The sequence below is a fragment of the Mangifera indica genome, chromosome 2, assembly GCF_011075055.1.
Source record: "Mangifera indica cultivar Alphonso chromosome 2, CATAS_Mindica_2.1, whole genome shotgun sequence".
Classification (NCBI taxonomy): Eukaryota; Viridiplantae; Streptophyta; class Magnoliopsida; order Sapindales; family Anacardiaceae; genus Mangifera; species Mangifera indica.
In genome coordinates, this window is record NC_058138.1 from 698,957 (window position 1) to 724,471 (window position 25,515).

Sequence of the window (25,515 nt, forward strand, 5' to 3'; positions counted from 1 at the left end):
ATCTCGTCTCAAAGAAAGTTTCAGGCAAAACCATACCCTGTTATAGCTTCATCTTTTCTCTTTTTTTTCTTTCTTTCTTTAACTCATAAAACACCCTCTCTTTACAATAAATGCTCTGCTTTTAACGTCTTGATTTCCTAATTTACTCAGTTCTGCTTGTTTTTTCTTCTGCTATTTTACTTCTCTATAGTATTTGTGTGCTATCTTAGTTTAATTTCGTAATATACTCAATTTTGTCTATGTTTTCTTCATGGGTAATAGGGGAAAGGTTTCCTTCAATGGTCACTGGTTGGATGAGTTTGTTCCCCAGAAAACGTTAGCTTATATAAGCCAAGAAGATCTGCATATTGCTGTGATGACAGAGGGAAACACTTGAATTTACTGCCCAATGTCTTGGTGTTGGAAAACGAGGAAGTAGGCTTCCTTAAATTTGATACAATGAAGTTTAAATCATAGCCACCTAATCAATTCTCACTAGTAGTTGATAGGTACAGAGCTATTTTTTATTTTTCTGCTTGTGCAGATATGATGATGGAAGTCAGTAAAAGAGAGGAGATAGGCACCGTTCCGGATCCAGATGTAGATACTTACACGAAGGTATCTTCAGCATACTTATCTTGTTTATATCAGATGTATTGTTCTATATGCAGTTGCTACATGTATGAAATATTCATGACATGGACATGCGTTACCACATCATTGGGTACAGTCCTGAGGTCAAGAGGTAAGTTTTAATTGCAATGGCTGTGTTTACAAGTACGTTGTGTCCTTTCATACATAAATACCTTTCTATTTAATTTCATCATATTTATTGATTTGTTATGTTGCAACAACTGTTTTTTGATCAATCAGTGCACCTATATCAAATGCTTATCATCAAGTATTCTCCAAAATGACAGTATACTGAATTCTTAGGATTAGCTTTGTAAATTTTTTGTAGAAACGTAAAAGAAGATGATTACATACTCAGGATATAAATTCCTAAACAATATGTTTAAATTCACTTTTTGAATCATTTAAAATTGGTGGCTGCAGAAACCTTCTCACTTTCTGGTGGCTGAGGTTCTGATATTTAATTGATTGCTGTGATTTTAGGTTCTTCTGTCAGTTCATTCTACTTTTTGTAGTGCACCTTGCCTTTATATCCACGTTATGGTTTTTGGACTCTGGCTATGATAGCTGGTGTTTTTGCTTTATACTAGTCCTAATTTTTGGTGGTTTCCTTATCAAACATAGTTAGACTATTTGGACCTTTTTCAATTTGATTTTAAAATCATCTTCGAAAAGGATAAACTTGTGCCATGTCATTGGTTGTAGCCTCCATGCTAGGGTGGTTGAAGTGGGGTATTTGGGTTTCCCCCTTTTCATATGGAAAGATAGGCCTTTTAGTAAATAATTTCTTGCTCCTCGGTGGCAAAAGTGAACTCTCATAGGAACACTTTTTGGTTCCTCCAATCAAGAAAATTATGCAACAGTCTTGTGAACTAATGAAACTATTTCTTATATTTATAGCCAGGTGGTAGTTTTAACGATGGTAGTGTTTGTACCGCCCAGAAACAGGACAATTGGGTACTTGAACGCCATGGATTATTAAACTTTGATGAATTTTATATCAAATAAATCACTGTTAGTCTTGCATTTTTTGAACAACTATAATTTAAAAGGGAATTAATATACTTTTGATTCATTGTGCCAATATCTTAAACCGATTAAAGTGATCATGACATGTTAAAACTAATAGTATTCTTATTCATTAGAAGAGAAGCAATTTTTGTTTTTTTATGTAAGAGTTTGAACCCATATCTGCATAATAATGCTCCAATTTTTTCCTTCTTGTTATCAGGCAGGATCGAGCGAAGGCTGTTGAGATTCTTGTCAAGGACCTTAAGGTTTTTGCATCTTTCAGTGAAGATCTTTTCAAGGAGATTACTCAGCTCCTCACACTTGATAACTTTAGGTGACTACACCACCATTCTTTTTAATTGGTATGTTATGCTATGAAATTTTTCACTTGACCTTTTCTGTTGGCAATTTGTTGTCAGGCAAAATGAGCAGCTTTCCAGTATGGAGACACAAAATTGGCTCGTAATATTATGCTTGTAGAACTCAAAAAGCTAATTGAAGCAAACCCCGTGTTTCGTGACAAGCTTACATTCCCAGCCTTCAAAAGTTCACGACTGAGGACATTGATAAACCAGAGGTTTTTCTTGAGTCTTTTGATAGCAGTTAATTTCTCATTTGTGCCATTGTCCTGCAGCGAGGTTTTTTGGTGAAAACAAAACCTAGAAAATGCATTTTAAAATTATTTATGTTTATTGGCATGTTATATATTAGTTGAGTTGTACTTTGGGTTTGCGTTTTTGATATATTTTACACTTGCAGATGATATACCTCCTCTTGATGAGAGTTATTTTCCAAAACTCGCTTCTTTTTAAAATCTTTTCAGTTTAAATTGGCAGCATCAATTTTGCAAGAATCCTCATCCGAATCCTGATATTAAGACACTCTTCACTGATCATTCTTGCAATCCTACAGCTAATGGAGCTCGTCCTCCTCCTACAAGCACCCCCGTTGTGGGACCAATTCGTAAAGCTGGTGCTTTTCCGCCTATTGGTGCTCATGGTGTGAGTAATTTGCATCTATCTACCATATAAAACATTGGTTCATGCTCAAATAACAATTGTCATGTGTCTTACGGTGCAGCCATTTCAGACTGTTGTTTCCCCATCTCCTGGTGCTGTTGCTGGTTGGATGTCAAACAGTAATCCTTCCTTAACCTAGCCCTGCTGTCGCCCCCTGGTCTTATTCAGTCTTCTAGTGCTGGTAAGGATGTTTGTTATTGCGTAGCTTGCATTGCTTTTCCCCCTGCTTTAGGCTTAATATGTTTGGTTGAATTATTATAATTTATTTATTTGTTTATTTTTATTGGGATTTTTGAAACATCAGGCCAACAGGTATGACTGGAATAGATTATCAATCAGCTGATTCAGAGAATTTGATGAAGTGTATCCGCACTGGCCAGTCTGATGAGGTGTGGATGAGTTAGATAATCTTTTGTTTTTTAAAGCTTGATTGCTTCTATAAAATTCTAATGACCTTTATATCAGTTGCTTGTTGCAATTCTCTTTGTTGATTCCCACTTTAATGATTGTTTGGTGTCTGTAGATGTCTTTTTCTGGTGTAGCACATACTCCTAATGTATATTCTCAAGATGACATCACTAAAGCTATTCTTTTAGATAAAAAAATAGAAAATAGAAAATAGCTATTTTTTTCTAGTGCAAACCCTAAATCAGGGATCTAATGTCATGAGCATGGATTTCCATCCACAACAACAAACTATTCTTTTAGGTAAAGAAATAGAAAATAGTTACTGTTGAATTTTTGGTCACTGAAAATTTTATATGACTTTTTCCACAGATTTTTTGTTATTAATTGAAATTTATGTTTTTCGGTCTGTAGTGGGGACAAATGTTGGTGACATTAGCCTTTGGGAGGTCGGATCCCTAGCAAGACTGGCACACAAGTCTTTCAAGGTTTGGGACATGTCAGTTGCTTCAATGCCATCGCAGGTATTCACTATCTTAACTTCCTATGAGTACAATGCATAAAATCTTCCTCCTTTATCAATGTGATCTTGACAATCAATTTAATAATAGTGGGTAGTAACTGTTACTCATATGAATCCACCCTAGTACTTATGAAAGTTGGATTTAGTAAACTTGCTGGCTTGACTGCCGAACACTTTAATATTAATCATGACTGACAATTTAGGAAGATAAAAATGGACTAATTCTTGTCTCTGCATTAATTAACTTGTACTGCCAGATGCCTTTGTTGAATGATGCTCCGATATCAGTGAATAGGAGTGTTTGGGGGCCAGATAGACTTATGCTTGGTATGTATATGCTTTCTTTGCTGGTGACTATGAATCATATACTTAGTTCAGTGTACTTACATTTTCTCTTAATCAAATTGCGCTTTGTCTATGTTAGGACCCAAGTTTATGTAAGAAAGAAGGCTAAAACAGAAGCAAAGGGAAGAGAGGGAAGGGCAACAGGAAGCAAAGATTCTCGAGCTCGACACCAAGTTGAAGCAGATTCAGTTCAGGATTCACAACAGCTCAAGAAAAGGGCAATAACAGTATTAACGGTTCAACAGAATGAGGGGACCACGGGTACATTGAAGAATGACGTGGCAGCAACTGAAGATAGAAGTGAATTGGAGGGAAAAGAGCATTATATTGAGCGGGCAAGGAAAGGAAAGGGGTTAAGCAGAAATTGAGGAAATACAGGGAATTTAGGGAGAGATCTAGCCTCTCTAATGCTGGAGTTGTATTGAGTGCTGAGGATAGGGTTGTATTTTGTATTAATGATTTGTATCAGTATTGTTGTTTTGGAATAGTAGAGACCAATAATGAATACAAGATTTCCTTTAATCATAATTCTTCTATATATCATTTCTATTCTTGTACATTGAGTTAGTATTGCCATTTACATTCTTGTTATTGTGCTTGGAAGATTGGTGATTAGTGGTGATTGTAGGTAGAGTATTGCAAGAGTTTGTTTGGAGGTGGTGCGTTGCTAAAGAAGTTAGCTGGGTTGGTTGGAATCTCACCAATTGGTATCAGAGCATGACTCGGATGGAGTCGAGGGTGGAAGGCCTGAAGGGTGAGGTGAAGTCAATGAAAGGAGTGGAAGAATTAGGTAATGACGTGAAAAACATGAACACTTAGATGGACAAATTAGAATCGAATATGGAAACAATTAAGAATTTTTTGCAAAAATTGAGAGACGGTTGAAAAAGAGTTATTCGCCCTTTGGCAAACGGAACTGTTCAAGAATTTTAGAGTAGGATTGAGCTGCTGTCAGCGGCAGTCAACGGATTGACAGAAGACACCATGAAGACGATCTTTTTGAACGGGTTGTTTAATGAAATTAGGATGGAAGTCAAGATGTTCCATCCCAAGATGCTGCTGGAAGTGATTAACAGAGCCAGAAAAGTGGAGAAGAATCTGATAATCGATGACGATACATAACCTGACCTGGCTGGATCCATCATCCAAGAGCCCAATCAAGTCCAAACTGCCCAAGCACTAGTGGCCCAGCAAACACGCCCATTCCTTCAGGCTGACGCAATCAGGCCAGGCAAGACCATAATCCGCAACAGGGTCCGACCCGTGGCTTAAATGAATTAAGGCCAATTGCTATGCTTCAACCAAACACAACCCAAAGCTCCCAGATCACCAACCCGACCTTTAAACCCACCACCATCACAGTAGTGTCGTCTTCAGTTCCGAGGAGAGAGGGCACTTTCCGACGAAGAGTATCGATCCCAGGTTGAGAGAGGCTTGTGTTTTCGCTGTGAAGAGAAGTTTTCGCTGGGTCACAGGTGTCGGTTTCGCCAATTAGGGGTAATGATTTGTAGTGAGGAAGAAATGGAGGAAACAGCGAGCGAAGAACTTCCGGTGGATAGCAGAGAGATAGAAATATGTCTAAATTCGAGCTCTGTCATGGGAATTGATTCACCGAAGACAATGAAGCTCATGGGGGAATTGATGGGGAAAAAAGTGTTGGTTTTAATTGATAGTGCGGCGACCCACAATTTTTTGTCTGAGAAGATGGTGAAAGAATTAAGGATTCCGATTCAAGCTGCCAACTATTCCGTGGTACTGGGTGATGAGCGAAGGGTGCGAGGAATTGGCCGATGTGAAGAGGTTATTCTGCAGCTACAGGGGATAATGATTAAACATAATTTTTTGCCATTTAAATTGGGTGCTGTGGGTGCAATATTAGGTGTCGACTGGTTGAATAAGCTGGGGGAAGTGAAGACCAACTGGAAGACACACACAATGAAGCTCTAGTGGGAAGGGAAACGTGTAGCACTAAAGGGGAATGCCGCTCTCTTTAAGCTGGAATCTTCTCTCAAAACCTTGTTTAAGTTGGTTTGTGACGGTGGCGACGGATTTTGGGTGGCCCTGGAGTCCCGAGACTTACAACCGGATCAAGAGGACCATCCTTTACATCCCCAGGTTTCAGGATTATTGACTGAATTCGAAGTGTTGTTTTGGGAATGAGGAGACATGACCACGCTATTTGGCTTCAGGAAGGTGCTCAGCCACCCAATTTAAGACCGTACCGATTCCTTCAATACCAGAAAGGTGAGATTTAGAAAATTGTGCATGATATGCTCACTGCCGCGGTAGTTTGACCCAGTATTAGTCCATTTTCCAGCCCTATTATATTTTCGTTACAAAGAAGGATGGCGGGTGGCATTTTTGTGTTGATTCTTCTGCGCTTAATCTAGTAACAGTTCTGGATAAGTTTCCGATTCCCATAATTGATGAATTATTAGATGAGTTGAGTGGCACTGCAGTCTTTACGAAGTTAGACCTTAAATTCGGCTACCACCAAATCCTTATGAGGGAAGAGGATGTAGAAAAAACAGCATTCTAGACACAAGAGGGTCACTACGAGTTCTTGGTGATGCTGTTTACGTTATCAAATGCTCCGGTGACATTTCATAGTTTGATGAATGACATTGTCCGGCCGTATTTACAAAAATTCGTTTTGGTTTTCTTCAAAGATATACTCATCTACAGTAGGATCATTTGCAGCATCTGAAGATTGTTCTGGGGATTTTAACAAATCAGCAGCTGATTCTAAATAAGAATAAGTGTTCATTCAACAGAGATCATATTGAGTATCTTGGACATATTATTTCCAGCAGTGGGGTGGTGGTAGATTCGAAGAAGATAGCAGACATGGCAGGTTGGCCGGTACAGTGCAATATACATGATCTCAGAGGATTTTTGGGGTTGACAGGCTACTATCGTGGATTTGTTAAGGGGTATGGCAAGATCGCTGAACCACTAACTAAACTCTTGAAGAAAAATGCTTTCCAATGGTCTGATGAAGCACAGCAAACCTTTCAGAACCTGAAACAAGCTATGATCACAGGGCCAGTGTTGGCCATTCCATATTTTTCAAAACAATTTATAGTAGAGACTGATGCTTTCGGTAAGGGGCTAGGCACATTTTGGTGCAGGAGGGTCGACTGATAGCTTACCTAAGCAAAGCTCTTTCTCTTTGAAATCAGGGGAAGTCGGTTTATGAACGTGAACTCATGGCTGTCGTGCTTGCTCTGCAGAATTGGAGACATTATCTCCTGGGCTGACATTTTCAGGTTCAGTCAGACCAATGCAGTTTACGATTTCTCACAGAACAGAAGATCGTCGGTCATGACCAGCAGCGTTGTCTTGTCAAGATGCTTGGATTCGATTTTGACATAGTTTACAAGCCCAGCTGTGAGAATAAAACCCTGATATGCTGTCCTGAAATCCCTCTTTTACTACCACATCGCAGGCCATGTCTACAGGTCAAAATCAAGGGGTTGATTGTATTCTGCAAGAGGTTGGTAAAGATGACAGATTGCAGCAACTTATTCAGGATATTATCAGCAATCCAAATTCGCATACTGGCTATTCACTCAGAGGAGGTCTTCCGTTATATCAGGGACAGTTGGTATTCCAGGTTTATTCCCCAATTGCTCACAGAATTCCATTCTTCTCCCTATGGTGGCCATTCTGGCTACTTTTGTACCTTCAAACACCTTGCTTCCGTGCTTTACTGGGAAGGAATGATACTGGATGTGCAGAGGTTTGCAGCTGAATGTGGAGTTTGCCAGAGGATGAAGTATCAGGCCTTCTTCAGCCTCTGCCAATACCGAACAAAATACGGGAAGAGGTGTCTATGGATTTCATCTTGGGATTGCCTACAGTTAAGTGGCAGAATGTTAGTTTGGTCGTGGTGGACAGATTGTTGAAGTATGCTCATTTCGTTGCTATTAGGCATCCATTTACAGCTCGTGATGCTGCAGCTGTCTTCATTAAGGAGATCATTCATCTCATTGGTTTTCCCTTTTCAATAGTTTCCGATCGTGACCGCCTTTTAATGAGTCATTCTTGCCAAGAATTATTCCGGATATCAGGGACTCAGTTGAAGTTTAGTTCGGCCTATCATCTGTAAATGGATGGCCAAACGAAGGTCGTCAATCAATGTTTAGAGCAATATTTTTGCTGTTTTTGCGCACGGCGGCCTCAAAGTTGGCCTAAATAGTTATCTTTGGTTGAATTCTGGTATAATTCTTCCTTTCATTCCTCTGCTGGCATGTCACCATTTAAACCAGTTTCTGACCGTGAACCTGCTCCTCTAGGACGGTGGGCAGATGACCAATCCAATGTTCAGGATGTGAATGCATTAATGCAACCGAGGAACTTTATTTTGGATGAATTGAAATCCAATTTACATGGGGCTCAGGAGGTGATGAAACAAACAGCAGATAAAAAATGCAGATATGTGGGAATTTCAGGTTGGTGATCGTGTATATCTGAAACCCCAGCCATACCACTTTCAGTCGTTAGCATCATGTCCAAATGAAAAACTCAGTCCTTGATTTTACAGATCATTTGAGATCGTGGATCGAGTGGGGCAAGTCGCTTACAAATTAAGGCTGCCAGAATCTGCTAAGATACATACTGTTTTCTGTGTTTCACAGTTGAAGAAGCAATTTGGTTCTGATTCTGAGTCTCAGCAGATACCAGAGGATCTCCAGGAAGATTTAGAGTTGGTGGTCCAGCCTGAAGATGTCTTGGATTATAGATATTCCAGCCAGAGTGAATTGGAATTGTTAGTTAAGTGGAGAGGTCTTCCTTCTTGTGATAATACCTGGGAATCCTATGACAACATGGTTCATCTTTTTCCAACCTTGCTCCTTTCAATGGGCCGGGCTATGTTAGGACCCGAGTTTACGAAAGTAAGAAGGCTAAAACCGAAGCAAAGGGAAGAGAGGGAAGGGCAACAGGTGGCAGAGATTCTGGAGCTCGACACCAGGTTGAAGCAGATTCAGTTCAGGATTCACAACAGCTCAAGAAAAGGGCAATAACATAATTAACGGTTCAACAGAATAAGGGGACCACGGGTGAATTGAAGAATGACATGGCAGCAGCTGAAGATAGAAGTGAATTAGAGGGAAAAGAGCATTTTATGGAGCAGGAAAGGAAACGAAAGGGGTTAAGCAGAAATTGAGGAAGTACAGGGAATTTAGGGAGAGATCCAGCCTCTCTAATGCTGGAGTTGTATGAGTGCTGAGGGAAGGTTTGTATTCTGTATTGATGATTGTATCGGTATTATTATTGTGGAATGGTAGAGACCAATAATGAATTCAAGATTTCCTTCAATCATAATTCTTCCATATATCATTTCTATTTTTGTACATTTAGTATTGCCATTTACATTCTTGTTATTGCGCTTGGAAGATTGGTGATTAGTGGTGATTGTAGGAAGGGTACTGCAGTAGTGTGTCTGGAGGTGATGCGTTGCTGGAGAAGTTAGCTGGGTTGACTGGAATCTCATCAGTCTAGGCGTTGCATTTTCAAAACATATTGTTCAGATATATACTTGCAATCCAACCGGAGAACTAAGACAGCACTTAGAAGTAAATTCTGTATATTGAATATCAGTTCTTCCTTAATAATGACTACATACGGTTTCAAAACATATTGTTTTAGATTGATGCCCATGTTGGTGGAGCATTTGTTCATCCCAATAAGCAACTTTGTATAGTTACATGTGGAGATGATAAAACTATTAAGGTATCATCTTGAAAGGACTTGAACTGTGTTAGAGACCTGAAGAGTACTAGGACTGCACAAGCTGACTTCTGCCTTCGTGAAGTGTGCGACCCCAAAGTTCCTAGGAGAACCGAAGCTCTCCTGTGGCTGCTGTTTGTTTCTTTGTTTAATGTAACAGTAAAAGAATGCGGAGAACAGAATCAGAATTGGTATTTTAGTTGTAATGATTTGTGTTAATAAACGAGGACAAATCAGCTTTCATTTCCACTGCTACTACAGTCAAAATCAAGCAACACACACTCTTAAATTAAAGACTAACAGTTTCCTCATAAAAGCAACATAACCAAGACTCCCAAAACGATTACAATGATTCAAGAAAAATACAGGAAAGATCAGTACTTCTCCAGCTTTCGAGAGGCTGGAACTCTCCCCAATTCCCTTCTACTTCCTTCAAAATGAATTCCCCCTTCCTTCCATCTCCAGGTCCCTATTTCTTAATTCCTGCCTTTGCCGCTCAGCTCCCAATATCTTCATAATTTTCTTCTTTTCCAGCATGTCCCTAAGCTTTTGCTGCATGTCTGCTGGCTTTGCCGCTTCTGGAGTGCTGCCATCTGCTTTAGAATTACAGCCCTCTGCCACCATAACTTGCTTTCCAGTGTCTTCCTCTGCTCGTGCCTTAAACCTTGCTTTCCTTCCTCCTTTCTTCTTCTTCACATATACTGGGGCTCTAACAAACTGCTTCTCTAGGGAAAACATAACTGATATATCCTCGATGCAATGTTCATCCTATTAATGAGTTTGGCTTGTTGGGATGCTTAGAGTTGTATCTTCTGTGACAGGTATGAGATGCAGTAGCTGGACGCAGGCAGTATACATTTGAAGGCCATGAAGCTCCTTTGTATTCAGTCTGCCCTCACCACAAAGAAAATATTCAGGTTAATCTTTTTTAACTCACCTATGATGTATTGGTGATCTGTATCATTACCTTTTTTTATATGGTAACTCACTGATAGAAATAAGATGGCTACCATCACTTTGAATCTCATATTATCCATCTTCCCATCTTGAAATATGCAGTTTATATTTTCTACTGCCATTGATGGAAAGATCCTTGGCACTTGTCTGCTTTTGATGTGCCATTATTTTTAACTATTCTTACAACTTCTAAATAGAGTAATACTTCTATATGTTATCTCGCAGGTTATTCTCATGTGGAACAAGTGAAGAATGCGAATCTCATTTAGTTGAGTGCAATGAGAGTGAAGGAGCTATCAAAAAGACATTTTCTGGTTTCAGAAAGTGTTCTCTAAGAGTCGTCCAGTTTGATACAACACGGAATCGATTCTTGGCGGCTGGTGACGAATTTCAAATTAAATTCTGGGATATAAACAATACAAATATGCTGACATCTGTTGATGCAGATGGCGGATTGCTGGTTTGTAGTTTTACTATTTACTTGTGCACCAATGGTATTTAGCAGTAGATATGCAGCAGTTGTTCATTCAATTCTATTCTTTGCAGGCTAATCCTAGACTGAGATTCGGTAAGGAAGGATCTCTGCTTGCAGTTACAACGAGTTACAATGGTATCAAAATATTAGCCAACAGTGATGGATTTCGATTAATAAGAATGTTAGAAAGCAGGGCTATTGACAAAAGTAGGGTCCCATCTGAATCCATTCTTGCATGTTTGTTGATCATCCTCTCATGTCATTGTTTGAGCTTGTTTTAAAAAAGTAATTTTTAAAGAAAGAACACATGGGAAGATAAAATTATAAACATCAGCTCTTTAGGGGCTGGCATTATCACCCTTGAACTAGAATTAGATCTGTTCAATATTTCATATACGATTAACAATACTTGATTGAGATAATTCTTTTGCACTATTTATAGATTTCATATAACTAAATGAGATAGCTTACTGTGTCTCAGGTCATGACAATGTTTATGCCCCTATTCCGGCAGCTACCTTTTTGGCATTCCATCTCCAAGATAATAATATCATTGCCACTGGGATGGAGGATTCTACTATTCAAATATACAATGTCAGAGTTGATGAGGTGAAGTTTCTCCCTTGAATTGTCGTATTCTTTACTGAATTTTTGAAGCTAGTTTTGTGTTTAACTGGTCACAGGACATATTCAATTAGAGTTTGCTCCATTTATTGCTAGTTTTAATCTATATTTGATTACAATGTAATTTTTAGAACGATAATGTATATATTATTTTGGTTTGGTTGACTTATTACACATACCATACAATCTGATGTATGCTTGTTGGCTTAGTTTATTAGTGGGGAAGTCTTAATGTTACCATTTTATTTTAGGAATTGGTAGTTAGTATAATTCCATAAGAACGACTGAAATCATTTTTCTACTATTATTATTATTATTATTATTGTAGGGAAATGTACCATCTTCCCAAAAAAACATATATGCAACAAAAGTACAAAAAGACATACATGAGTCCACTATTATATAAAAAAACCCTGCTAAAAAACTGTCAAAGCTCAAATATTACTATCTAAATAATCTAGTCAATAGTTTTATTGAATATTTAAAGCTCATTGCATGATATATAATGTGAAAGTATAATTTATGCTGAATGTTGCTGGCAAGTCAAAACCAAACTCAAGGGTCACCAAAATCGAATCACAGGGCTTGCATTTTCCCAAACTTTAAGTGCATTGATGTCTTCAAGGGTTGATGTACAAGCTAGAGTCAAATTAATATAAAATTCAATATTTTAGTGTTTATTGCTATTAATTATTCTTTTGTTTATTTGAGGTGCTTTAAGTTTTTCTCGAGAGTAAGAAAACTAGCACAGTCAAATCATTAAGGGCTTGCTCTATTGACTATTTGTTTGTTTGGGGAGCAACATATTTTCCTTAGTACCTTGTTAGATAGCATGAGAGCTGCAATTTGAGATTGATCATAACCCATTGAGGGTAATCAATGGCTGCATACAACAAGCATTTTCTTTGGAAAATTTTCTAATATAGTTGAATTACCATGTAAATATACTCTGCTTGTATGTTTCTTAGTCAGCGATAGGTGTCGAACAGTGCCCAAATATAAGCTTTTGTTGTCCAAATATGTGAAGTTGAATGGTCAAATTGTTTTGAGGGAATATCTAATGCAAAGTGCAATGAAAATGTTCTTTTTGAGCTTTACATAAGTCCGGATATCTTGGTTAGTGTCATCGATTAAATACCAGTAAACTTACCTATCAGCTGGAGTTTTTGATGTGACTTCTAGATTATGATGTGTTATTTAACTTGGGATTGTGCCAAGTGAGCCAAGTGTCTTGAGTTCAAATTCCTTGGCTGTAATGTTAAATCAAAATAAGTCTTAAGGGAGGGAAAATGTAAGTTATATAGGGTTTACAAATGAAATCAAGAGAGGAAAATATTCTACCACCTGCAAAGCTAATCACTTAATACACTAAAAAGAATAGTCAATCATGCAAATGAAGAAAGACTTTAATTTTCTACAAGTTTCAACAGTGGCTTTCTGCAGTTGCTTCTAAATGCTATTGAATTTCAATTTAGGTCCCAAAAATTATGTTGAAGCTTTCTCTTTAATGCTATCTCTGGGTTTTTGATGTCCATAACATAATAAGTTATTTATTTAGACTCAATTATTTTGATACAGCTATGTATGTGGAGCATCGATAGACGGGAGAAGCTGAAACCAAGTTCATACAAGCACCAGCTGGCCATCAATCCTCTCTTGTCGGAGAAACTAAAGTCCAGTTTCATAACGATCAAACACATCTATTGGTGTTTCATGATAGCCAAATTTCCATTTATGATAGCAAGCTCGAATGTTCACACTCTGTAAGTTTTGCTTCCATCTCATCTTGTTTTAGTGTGCCATCAGTTCGCTCTCTCTTTAAGTAAACTAACCATATGATAATTTATATGATCATGATCTCAATTCAATTAAATTATGTGGAAACATAGCATCATGATAATATAAGTTAATGAGACCCAAATCACATATTCTTGTTTGCTTAAAAGAGTAGGTTATGTAGCTTATTATCACCACTGTACTAATTCCACCTTGACCAGCTAGTGTAAAGGCGTCCAGAATGCATTTTTATTGATGGTATGCTAGAAGCCTTGTGCATGGCTTATCACACTTTGTTGGAAGTTTTATTGCTGGTGCTGCAACAAGCCTGGCAAATGTTACTATGCGCTTATGCTATGTATTTATAACTTGTAGTGGTCTCCAAAAGATACACTCCCCGCTCCCATTTCAAGTGCAATATATTCATGTGATGGTTTACCGGTGCTGCTGCAGTTTTTGATGTGGACAATTTAAGGCTCTGATGTAGAATAGCAGCTTCTGCCTACATACCTTCCTTCACTGGGTAAGTATATAAAAACCACTTCAAAGGTTTCAAAAATTTTTCATTAACTTCCTTGTATCAAAATCTCAAAGCAGTAGGAAGCCATCCGTCACTGACAATATATTTTCTGCAGCAGCAGCACTACCACCTATCCTTTTGTTATAGTGGCTCATCCATCTGAGCCTAATCAAACCGCTCGTGGCATGAGTGATGGAGCAGTGCATGTAGTCGTGCCTTCTGATACCAAGTTGAACTGGGGTGGTACACCCTCCCAAGACAGTGGATCCCTCTCCTCTAATTCGTCAAATCCTTCTTTGGCTGGTCAACCATCAGAGCTCCCTCCCAGGTAACTGCCGTGGCATATAAGATGAGAAAGGTTAGACAACAAGGAGTATAGACACATTGTGCTGCACATTTTTTTCGGTTCTTAGTATTGAACATCATCCTTTTCACTCTTTAACTTCCTCCAAATCACGCCTTGCTATATCTGTTGTAAATTGTTTTTCTCGTTGGCTGTTTTGCTACATGAAATTCTAGAGAGAAATATTTTATCTGAAACTGAGAACACACCCCGGCTTCAACAAGCTGATTTGATGACACTTTAGAAGCTTTTCCTTGTATGATGTTATATACATTAACGGTTTTTGGAATGAAAATTGTCATTGTTGCCATGCCTGTCTGCTTTTGTATTGAAACCAGCCTTTTCTTTTGTTTATTTTGGGCTGCTCCATTGCAAAGATGTTTAATTTATACTTGCACTTCTCTTCCCAATTGGCTTCATTTTTTTGTACAGTAGAAATTCTAGTCGAGTTCATATTCTTTTTTGGTGCATGAATTTAAAATTTTTCTTATTCCTCAGAAAATTAATTTTATATGATTTATTTTACTCTATGGTTCAAATTCTGGATGTATAAAATGTTTTCTTGGAATTAGAGAAGAAAATGGTAATGGTTTGAGATAGAGAGTGAAAGTCTAGTCTTTGAGATCATTCTTCTTTTCACACAAGGTTAATTTAGTCATTATCTAAGGATGAATTAAATCCAAGTCAAGCTCGAATAAAGGTTAGCTTGAGATAATGAGTTGAATTTAAACTCAAGCTCAGATAGGCTTGAATTTGGTTCGAAAGCTTTTTAATTTTGAACTCAGTTTGATTGAGTTCAGATTCAAATATTTGAACTTGACTCATTTATGAAATTGTTTTCTATCTTTGGTTTGATTTTAAGATCATGTCTGATTTGTTCATATTCAAATATGATTTGTTTGATCCGAATTGTTATCGTGAAACTTTTATCTTATCCAACCTTAAGATTCACTTGTTTGTCAATATTGTCTAATTTTTTAATATAATATATGTGATATTTGATCTAATGGTATTGATTTGTCTTTTTTTTTTTGTATGATATAGTTAAATACTTGAAAAAAGAACATTTTTTTAAAAGTTGGTTCAGCTTGTGTTTTCGAAATTTATATCCACAATTATATTATTTAGATTTTATTATAAAGATTTTGGTATAATAATGTGCTGCAGGACAATGTGTTGCTAATATGTGGAGACTAGTTAGGGTCTTTTGTCTCAGCTGAATCCTTTATTTTATTGATTTATAGGTTGGGTTACAATTGTGTACACAATTGAGATTCAATCGATTTGCAGAGATTTATATTTATTATTACTCAACAAGGTAAAATAATTATATTAATGAGATACTCTCGAATGATAAGAAGTAATTAATTTTTTATAAGGTTATGGGATGTAATAAGAGAGTATATTCATGGATGCGTGTTAAATTACCATGTCATTCTGTTACTGTTCCAAAATGTTGGGTGGTACGTGCTGTCGTTGACACCCAAATTAAATTCTAAATTCCTGTAACAAAAATGTAGTAAAGGAAAGTAGGGATCGATCCCTCGAAGAGCTTTGATTAGTATGTCGTCACAAATAAATCGAAACAAATAAATGAAAAGGGGGGTTTTGAAGTGAATGCAAACTATAATGAAAAACACTAATTAAAAATTCAGTAAAATAATCTAAAAGGAATAAATCGATTTAACAAACCTTGGTCTTCGGTCACATCCACCATTGGAACTACGATTGATCATCGAAACAAAATATCAAATTAATTAATTGAATATTCGTTGTGGTATTGAATTAACCTGTCATTCCTTACGATTAGTTAATCAAAAACATGTATTCCAATTAACCCTTATTGATTAATAATCCGGATACGATCTCGAATTTAATTAAACAATAGCATTACGAATTAGAAAGACCAACGAAACAAGACAACACAAACGTACGACGTTGCATTTAATCTAGTTGATTATTTCCCTAGGATTATCGCTTTTGACGCAGCAAACGATAAACTTAGTTGCCACTTCGATTAGATGGATTGAACAATTACGGATTCAGCACCTAAACTAGCCGTAGATTATATTAATTGATAAACTAATCGCGCGCCTTAGAAATCAACCAACACAATCAATACAAATAATTCAGAAAGATAATCAATACTCAAATAATCAAAAAGATGCATTAAAGAACAAAATAAATCTCACAATCATTGTAGTTCCATGGTTTCAGATCCCTTCAACCAAGATAAATTATTCAGCCACTGTAGACCATGTTTTTCTCTCTAATTCTCTAATTACAATGGTTGATAATTCTCAAATAAAAATAAGAGTTTATATATATTATCTTCCTACTAAAAATCTGGAAATTGAAATCAATCCTAATCTCCTAATCCAATCAAGCAAAGTGATACATATCTTCCCAAAAAGAAAGGAAAAGATATGTATTTTTAATATAAATCCTTCTTCCAAAAATATCATTCCTTATTTAGCTCAATTAATCCTCTTTCCAGCTGGTGATTATCCTTTTCCTGGGAAGCAAATCTTAATATTTTCTGGACTCTTGCAGCTGATCTGGGCGTTCAGATCTGTTTTTTGGATTCTGCTCTCATCTTTCACGTGCCCACGCCTAGTCTGCATTACGAAATTTCCAGTTTAATATATCTGCTCCAGTTTTTCCTCTTTTTGGCCCTATTTATTCCAAAATTGCTCAAAGCTTCCTAAAAGCAAAAAGATAAGTAATTCTATTAGATTAAATCAAATTTCCACACAACACAAGGGAATTATAAATTAAAATAGTAACAATTAATGGCCTTATCAAATTCCCCCACACTTATCTTTTGCTCGTCCTCGAGTAAAACAAAAACAAAACAAAACAAAACAAACTCAAAAAGGTTCCATCAATCTCTTTTCTCACGATACCAAAAAGTGTGCATACCTTAAAATTCAAACCAACCAAGATTCAAGCCTCAACACACATCATTATCAAACTTTACAAGGAAATATGCACAAAGACAAATCAAGATAATCACATTCTAAAGCATGTATAAAGCTTTGGTGAATCATCCTCACGGTTATCACTCATATCACTCATGTGTTTAATGGTTCGGTGTTTCGCTCAAATTCTTCCAATGCAAACATTCTACCATAAGCTTGCTTATACACCAAATCTCCACCACTTAGATTATATACATGCATAAATTAAAAAGACTTTATTTTGGGTTGTAATGGGGTTTTGGGTAAAGGTAAGGATTAATGGATACAAAAGGTTAAAACCATGAATATTAACAAAACATTTAAACACACAAGGGGAACAAAAATGTCAAGCTAAAGCCACCACATTCACCACATTTCTTTGCTACTTGCCATTGCCTTTCCCTTCTCTCTTTTTCAACTTCTTTTCCTTTTTTCTCTTTCTTTTCTGTCTTTTTTTTCTTTTCTTTTTTTTTTTTTCTTGAATGTTACAACATTTTTTCTTTTCTTTCTATTTTTTTTTTTTTTACTCGAATAAATAAGAGAATTGGGTAGCAAAGATAACAATATAAGGCAATCTCAATAGTACTCTCCATGCCAACTTCTTTTCATCATCTCTTCTTATACAATTAAGTTCCCTTTTCCCCCACATTTAAATTTCTCAAGACAACAAATTCACCAAGCAACAAATTTTAGTTTAAATGCCTTGCTCATTTTCATGGTTGGGTGAGGATTTTTTTTTACTTGAAGGCTTGGGTTTGTAATATGGTTTTAGCACAAAGAATCAAGGGTTTTGTAAGGCTCAAGGGGCTAACTAGGGAAATTAACATAGGTTGGCTTTTTAAGCTAAAATGTTCGAACAAGAATGCCTTTATCATTTTCATGCATGCATATTTCAATGTGGTCTCAAAACGGTTCAAAGCAAGTTCTAGAGATATATTCACATGGAAGAATATCACTCATCAAAGAAAACATAGATTGATATGAATGTTTCAATCTTTTTCGGCTCAAAACTCACAAGTTAATTAAATTCACCTCAACTTCAAACAAACTCGAGCACTCAATTATCAAAATTTGTTTAAATGCATACCCCTAATTAATCTAACAAATCAGTGTACAATGCTCTCCTATTGAATCGGCTAAATTCCAAGGCATGCATACAAATTAATTTATTCAAAGTGAGATTAATGGACTATTTAGCTGACTCAAAACAGGGAAGGATACACTAGCTACCACAAAAATCAAACTTTATCCAGTAAGGAGCAGCAACATAGACAAAACAAAGCAAAAATTTTTAGGCATAACAGAATACGCCTAACACAAGGACGACAAAACAACAAAAAAAAAAAAAAACTGACAGCGAAACAGAATAGAAAAATAGAACAGAGAAGACTAGAGCAGAGAAGAACAGAACAAGTAAACAAAACAGAGCAGGAAAAAAAAATAAATAAATAAAATAAAACTGAAGAACAGAATAGTACACAACAAAAAAATAAACAGCAGAAAACACAAATAAACCCTCCCCCTCACTTAAACTAAACATTGTCCTCAATGTTTAAACAAAACAGAATATAATAAGAACTGAAATTTAAAAGAAAAGGGAAAGAAGACTTCTCTGGATTTGGGGAAAAGGAACAGTAGTTCGAATTTTTGGAGAGTTGCAATTGATGGAGGATTCTTCAGATTTCGATAACAGCTCTGGTGTAGGAGGCCTCCGATGGGTGGGTTTTTGCTGCTCTTTGATGCTTGTGAACGGGTTCTGACCATGGCGTTGCAGAATGAGGAAAGGGGCTGCTAGGTTTTTATTTTAGGTGGAGAGAAATTGTGAAGCGTAGGTTTGGCGAATTTGGTCTCTGGAAGCAAATAAACCCAGCCATATAATCACACTAAATCATATGACCCCCTTGAATTTAAGAAAATAGCAAAGCAGAAGCTGGACTTTTGACGGAAGCACATGACCCAGTTCCAAAATACCAAAATGCAGATTCCTCCCCTCGTGAACATTGATAGAAGGCTAATTGGGACCTGCAGCAGGAAGAAGACGATTGAACAGTAACTTGAAAATAAATTAAAATAAACCCAATAAAAAAAATCATAAAATAATTGCTAATTAAATATCTAAACATCCTAAAACCGAAATTTAAAACTAAAAATTGGAACACATAAACCGAAATTAAAAACAAATGTTTAAAAAAAAATTAAAATTGAAGCATTAATCAAAATTAAGCTTGGGTTGCCTCCCAAGTAGCGCCTTTGTTTACAGTCGTCGGCTCGACGTAATGCCTTCATCTATTTATCCGGGATCTTTCAGCTCCACTTCTCTGATGTTTTCAACTGGCATTCCTTTGTAAAACAATTTGAGTCTATGACCATTAACTTCAAATACTTTTGATGTCGCTAAGCTTTGAATCTCTAGCTTTTTCGGAATTTGCACCAGTTTCTTTTCTTGCTGCTCATTTAACTTGCTGGAAATGATCACTGGTAAGGTTTCCCCATCTCCAAGGTACACATATTTGAGGTGATTTGGAAGAGATTTCAGCTCCAGCTCTGGTGCCTGCAAAATAGAAGGTAACAATTTTTCATTAGGCTCTGGCAGCTAAATATAAAATAAATTACCTGTATTTTTCAGCTCTCTGAGGTCATTCATCTCTGTCCCTGCATTCTGCACATCTGAAATTAATTTAAATTCATCTCTTTCTTTCAAAATATTTTTATGGTTAGCCACCTTTAACTCATCATCACCATCAAGTACATCATGTGCTAGAAAATCAATTAAATCAACTGAATACACAGGAAAATCCACATCAGAATATTTCATAGCATCATAAATATTAAATTGGACAGCTTCACCATCAAACTCCATGGTCAGTGTGCCTTTGTGAACATCAATTTTCGTTTTAGCTGTTTTCAGAAAGGGTCTTCCTAGCAAAATAGGTGCAGATTGATCATTATTTTCTATGTCAAGAACATAAAAATCAGCTGGAAAAATTAATTTATCATTAACCTGAACAAGAACATCTTCAATTAACCCCTTGGGATATACATTTGATTTATCGGCCAACTGAATAACTGTGCCAGTTTTTTCTAAAGGTCCAAGATTAAGAGCAGAATAAATGGAATATGACATTACATTAATAGATGCTCCTAAATCTAACATGGCTTTTTTAATTTTTGTGCCTCCTATTATGCAAGGGATGCAAAACATACCTGGATCTTTGCATTTTTCAGGAAGATTTTTGCGAATTATGGCTGAAACATTTTCTCCTACCTTTATTTTTTCATACCTTTTGAGTTTTTGCTTTCTTTTCAATGTACACAGCTCTTTCAAAAATTTAGCATAGCGAGGCACTTGTTTTATTGTATCAAACAGTGGAATATTGACTTCACAGTCTCGAAAGGTCTCATATAAATCCGCATTACGTTCATACTTCAGTTTTAAAGCTTCAGGAAAAGGAGGAACAGGTTTGTATTCGCTGAAAGAAGGATATTTACCTGTCGCTACCTTTTCGGAAGAATTATTTTCTGCTGCCAATTCTTCTCTGTTTTCTGCTGGCTATGTTGGTGTAAGTTGTGCTTTAATTGGCATCTCCAGCTCCTTTCCACTCCTCAACATTATGGCACTAACATTCTCCTTTGGGTTCATCACAGTTTGTGATGGCAGTTTGCTTGAATTTTGTGCTTCCAGCCTACTAATTGCAGTAGCCATCTGACTCATTTGATTTTCTAGATTTTGAATGCTGGCTCTGGTTTCCTGCTGAAATTTCACAGTGTTAGTAGCCAAACTTTTAACAATATCTTCAAGAGATGTATTTGAATCAGAAATTTGAGTTGGTTGCTGCTGTCTAGGAATATAATGCTGCTGGTATGGCTGAAAATTATTCGAAGGCTGATTCGCATTTGCATTCCCATAACGAAAATTAGGATGATCTCTCAAACCGGAGTTGTAGGTATTCGAATAAGGATTATAATTATGATTTCGTTGCTGCTGTCCTAAAAATCCGCCCACTGCATTAGCATGTTCAGAGCAGTCCTCCTGAAGTGTTGGGCACATATCAGTTGGATGTCCTCCTACCAAACAGATTCCGCAAACTTTCGCTACCTCTGTTTTTCCTACAGCCATTTGACGTACAAGAGTAGTTAGATCATCAAGTCGGCTTTCAAGAGAAGATATATTTACCTCATTGACACGCCGAGACGAATGGTCTAATCTATTTCCAAATTGTTGTGAATTCGACGCCATATTTGCAATTAAATTCCGGGCTGCTTCAGGTGTTTTGTCAGCCAATGCTCCACCACTTGCTGCATCAATCATATTTCTCTCATTTGATAGAAGTCCTTCGTAGAAATATTGAATAAGCAGCTAGTCACTAATTTGGTGATGGGGACAGCTTGCACAAAGTTTTTTAAAACGCTCCCAATATTCGTATAAAGACTCTCCAGTATGCTGTCGAATGCCACAGATTTCTTTCCTTATACTGGCTGCTCTTGATGCTGGAAACAATTTCTGCAAAAATAATCTTTTCATCTCATGCCAAGTAGTGATACTTCCAGCGGGTAGATAATACAACCAATCTTGCACATCATCTTTCAAAGAAAACGGAAAAGCCCTCATCTTGATTTGTTCTTCGGTTACTCCATTCGGTTTCATTCCGGTGCACACCACATGAAATTCTTGTAAATGTTTATGAGGATCTTCACCTGCGGAACCACGAAAAATAGGTAAAAGATGAATTAGTCCAGATTTTAATTCGAAGGTGGCATTAACATCTAAATTCGGAAAAGTAATGCAGTGTGGTTGTTGATTTAAATTTGGAGCAGCAAGCTCTCGTAAAGTCTGATTTTCAGCCATGTTTTCCTCTGTTTCGCAAGCAGATCTGTGTGCTTGCAGTCTCCTTTTCGCTTCTTTTCTCAGCCCTTTTGCAGTCTTTTCAATTTATGGATCAAACTGTAAACTAGCTTGTTTCAAAGATCGCGTAACGAACATACAAAGTAAAAACTCCCCGGCAACGGCGCCAAAATTTGGTACGTGCTGTCGTTGACACCCAAATTAAATCCTAAATTCCTGTAACAAAAATGTAGTAAAGGAAAGTAGGGATCGATCCCTCGAAGAGCTTTGATTAGTATGTCGTCACAAATAAATCGAAACAAATAAATGAAAAGGGGGGTTTTGAAGTGAATGCAAACTATAATGAAAAACACTAATTAAAAATTCAGTAAAATAATCTAAAAGGAATAAATCGATTTAACAAACCTTGGTCTTCGGTCACATCCACCATTGGAACTACGATTGATCATCGAAACAAAATATCAAATTAATTAATTGAATATTCGTTGTGGTATTGAATTAACCTGTCATTCCTTACGATTAGTTAATCAAAAACATGTATTCCAATTAACCCTTATTGATTAATAATCCGGATACGATCTCGAATTTAATTAAACAATAGCATTACGAATTAGAAAGACCAACGAAACAAGACAACACAAACGTACGACGTTGCATTTAATCTAGTTGATTATTTCCCTAGGATTATCGCTTCTGACGCAGCAAACGATAAACTTAGTTGCCACTTCGATTAGATGGATTGAACAATTACGGATTCAGCACCTAAACTAGCCGTAGATTATATTAATTGATAAACTAATCGCGCGCCTTAGAAATCAACCAACACAATCAATACAAATAATTCAGAAAGATAATCAATACTCAAATAATCAAAAAGATGCATTAAAGAACAAAATAAATCTCACAATCATTGTAGTTCCATGGTTTCAGATCCCTTCAACCAAGATAAATTATTCAGCCACTGTAGACCATGTTTTTCTCTCTAATTCTCTAATTACAATGGTTGATAATTCTCAAATAAAAATAAGAGTTTATATATATTATCTTCCTACTAAAAATCTGGAAATTGAAATCAATCCTAATCTCCTAATCCAATCAAGCAAAGTGATACATATCTTCCCAAAAAGAAAGGAAAAGATATGTATTTTTAATATAAATCCTTCTTCCAAAAATATCATTCCTTATTTAGCTCAATTAATCCTCTTTCCAGCTGGTGATTATCCTTTTCCTGGGAAGCAAATCTTAATATTTTCTGGACTCTTGCAGCTGATCTGGGCGTTCAGATCTGTTTTTTGGATTCTGCTCTCATCTTTCACGTGCCCACGCCTAGTCTGCATTACGAAATTTCCAGTTTAATATATCTGCTCCAGTTTTTCCTCTTTTTGGCCCTATTTATTCCAAAATTGCTCAAAGCTTCCTAAAAGCAAAAAGATAAGTAATTCTATTAGATTAAATCAAATTTCCACACAACACAAGGGAATTATAAATCAAAATAGTAACAATTAATGGCCTTATCATTGGGATTAGGATTTTTATTTGGGTCTTTGGAATGATATGTGGTTTAATGGCATGTTTGCTCGACCATTGACAAGATGATGTATGGGCAATGGGTCGAGTTGTTTCTAACCAAACATGTTAATGTCTAGCATGTCACACAATGTGCTATACACCAAGGCTTGCAAGCGGGTTGTGTTGGCTTAGTAAGTTTGAAGGCCAACAGATCTCACTTCACGATGGGTTATAAAATTTCATAGCTTTTGCAGGTTGACACACAAGATATAAATTTTTTATTTTTTAACTTTTGTATTTAACATTGTGATAGCCTATTAGCCTTCTTGTGAGGCCTTGACCCACTCTGAAAATTCATGGACTCTGCCTACAATTTGTTGCAAAAATTTGTTGTCATAAAAGTGCTCTCAGACTAGTTAAGCAATTAGGATTCAATTCGAATTAAATCAAATTTAAATATGAGTTAAGTTTAACTTGAATATATAATAATTAGTTTGAGATTGAACTTTTTTAAATTGATTGAAAATATTATTAGAGATTGCTAACAAGATAAATAATGTTATCAATAAGATAATTATATTGAATAAGAATTATAATTAAACTCAAACTAAATTATAAAATTGAAATTTCAATTTGAATCAAGCTAAACATTGAGTCAAATTGAGCAAATTTAGTTAAAAATCAATGGCAAATACAACAATACACAGGCTTGAGTTGAGATGAAACCTTTTGGATTAACGACCAATGGAATTGACTTGGAAATGAATAAACTAGTAATAATTTGAAAAAGAAGGTACAAAATATAATATTTAAAATAATTGGACTAAAATATAATAATCTAAACCACAATTATAAAAGTATTATCTTTTAAGCCTTTCTTCAAGGGCCAAACGACTATTTCCCACCCAAGGTTTAGCGTTTTCTCAAAAGTCCCCCCTTTAACTATGGAAACACCAAACACCCACCCATGGCCGGTTAGATTTAACCAAACCCTAACGGCTGAAAATTTTATCTCCTTTTGCCCCCCTAAACTTTAAAAACTGAAATTTTCCCCCCGCCTAAGTTTTAAAAAATGACAGTTTCACCCTAGGGTTTGGTTTTGAAATCTCCGGCGACCTCTCCGGCTCCGTTGCCGACGGCCGCTCCCTCCGGAAGCAACCTCTCCTTCCGGCGATCTCTTTCCTCCCATTTGGAGGTCCGATCGGCGCCCAGAGACGCCGTGGGAGACGAAGACTTCGTCGGGAAGACGAAGTTCTTCGTCTTCCCAGACGAAGCCGATGCCGTCGTCCTCGTCTGGGAAGACGGTCGTCTTCCCAGAGGTCTTCTTCTGGGAAGACGATCGTCTTCCCAGACGAAGACGACGGCGTCGGCTTCGTCTGGGAAGACGAAGAACTTCGTCTTCCCGACGAAGTCTTCGTCTCCTACGGCGTCTCCGGGCACCGTTCGGACCTCCAAATGGGAGGAAAGAGATCGTCGGAAGGAGAGGTTGCTTCCGGAGGGAGCGGTCGTCGGCAACGGAGCCGGAGAGGTCGTCGGAGATTTCAAAACCAAACCCTAGGGTGAAACTGCCATTTTTTAAAACTTAGGCGGGGGGAAAATTTCAGTTTTTAAAGTTTAGGGGGGCAAAATAGATTCTATTTTAGTTTATTTTTAATATTATAGCTAAAATGACGATTTTACCCCTACCACCGTTAGGGTTTGGTTAAATCTAACTGGCCATGGGTGGGTGTTTGGTGTTTCCATAGTTAAAGGGGGGACTTTTGAGAAAACGCTAAACCTTGGGTGGGAAATAGTCGTTTGGCCTTCTTCAAGTGTAAGTCTTTTGACCAATGTTTTGTCAAAGTATATTTAGGGGAAAAA

General features: G+C 36.8%; 1 protein-coding gene, 1 non-coding gene and 1 pseudogene across 2 annotated transcripts in view; all 3 read left to right on the forward strand.

The window, feature by feature from the left end:
* The window catches only part of LOC123197094 (protein TOPLESS-RELATED PROTEIN 2-like), a 62,100-nt gene extending 47,341 nt beyond the window's left edge, over nt 1–14,759 (forward strand). The window contains exons 24-25 of the mRNA XM_044611303.1: nt 13,856–14,003; nt 14,116–14,759. Of these exons, the coding sequence (XP_044467238.1) occupies nt 13,856–13,954 (99 nt within the window). The 3' untranslated portion in view covers nt 13,955–14,003; nt 14,116–14,759. The remainder of the gene's footprint in view (nt 1–13,855; nt 14,004–14,115) is intronic.
* Nucleotides 99–11,445, forward strand: LOC123197156 (annotated as a pseudogene).
* A 6,911-nt stretch (nt 14,760–21,670) lies between the features above and the next one.
* Nucleotides 21,671–21,777, forward strand: LOC123209844. Its single transcript, XR_006501152.1, has one exon. It is a non-coding gene; the product is annotated as a small nucleolar RNA R71 (small nucleolar RNA).
* The last annotated feature ends 3,738 nt before the right edge of the window (nt 21,778–25,515 follow it).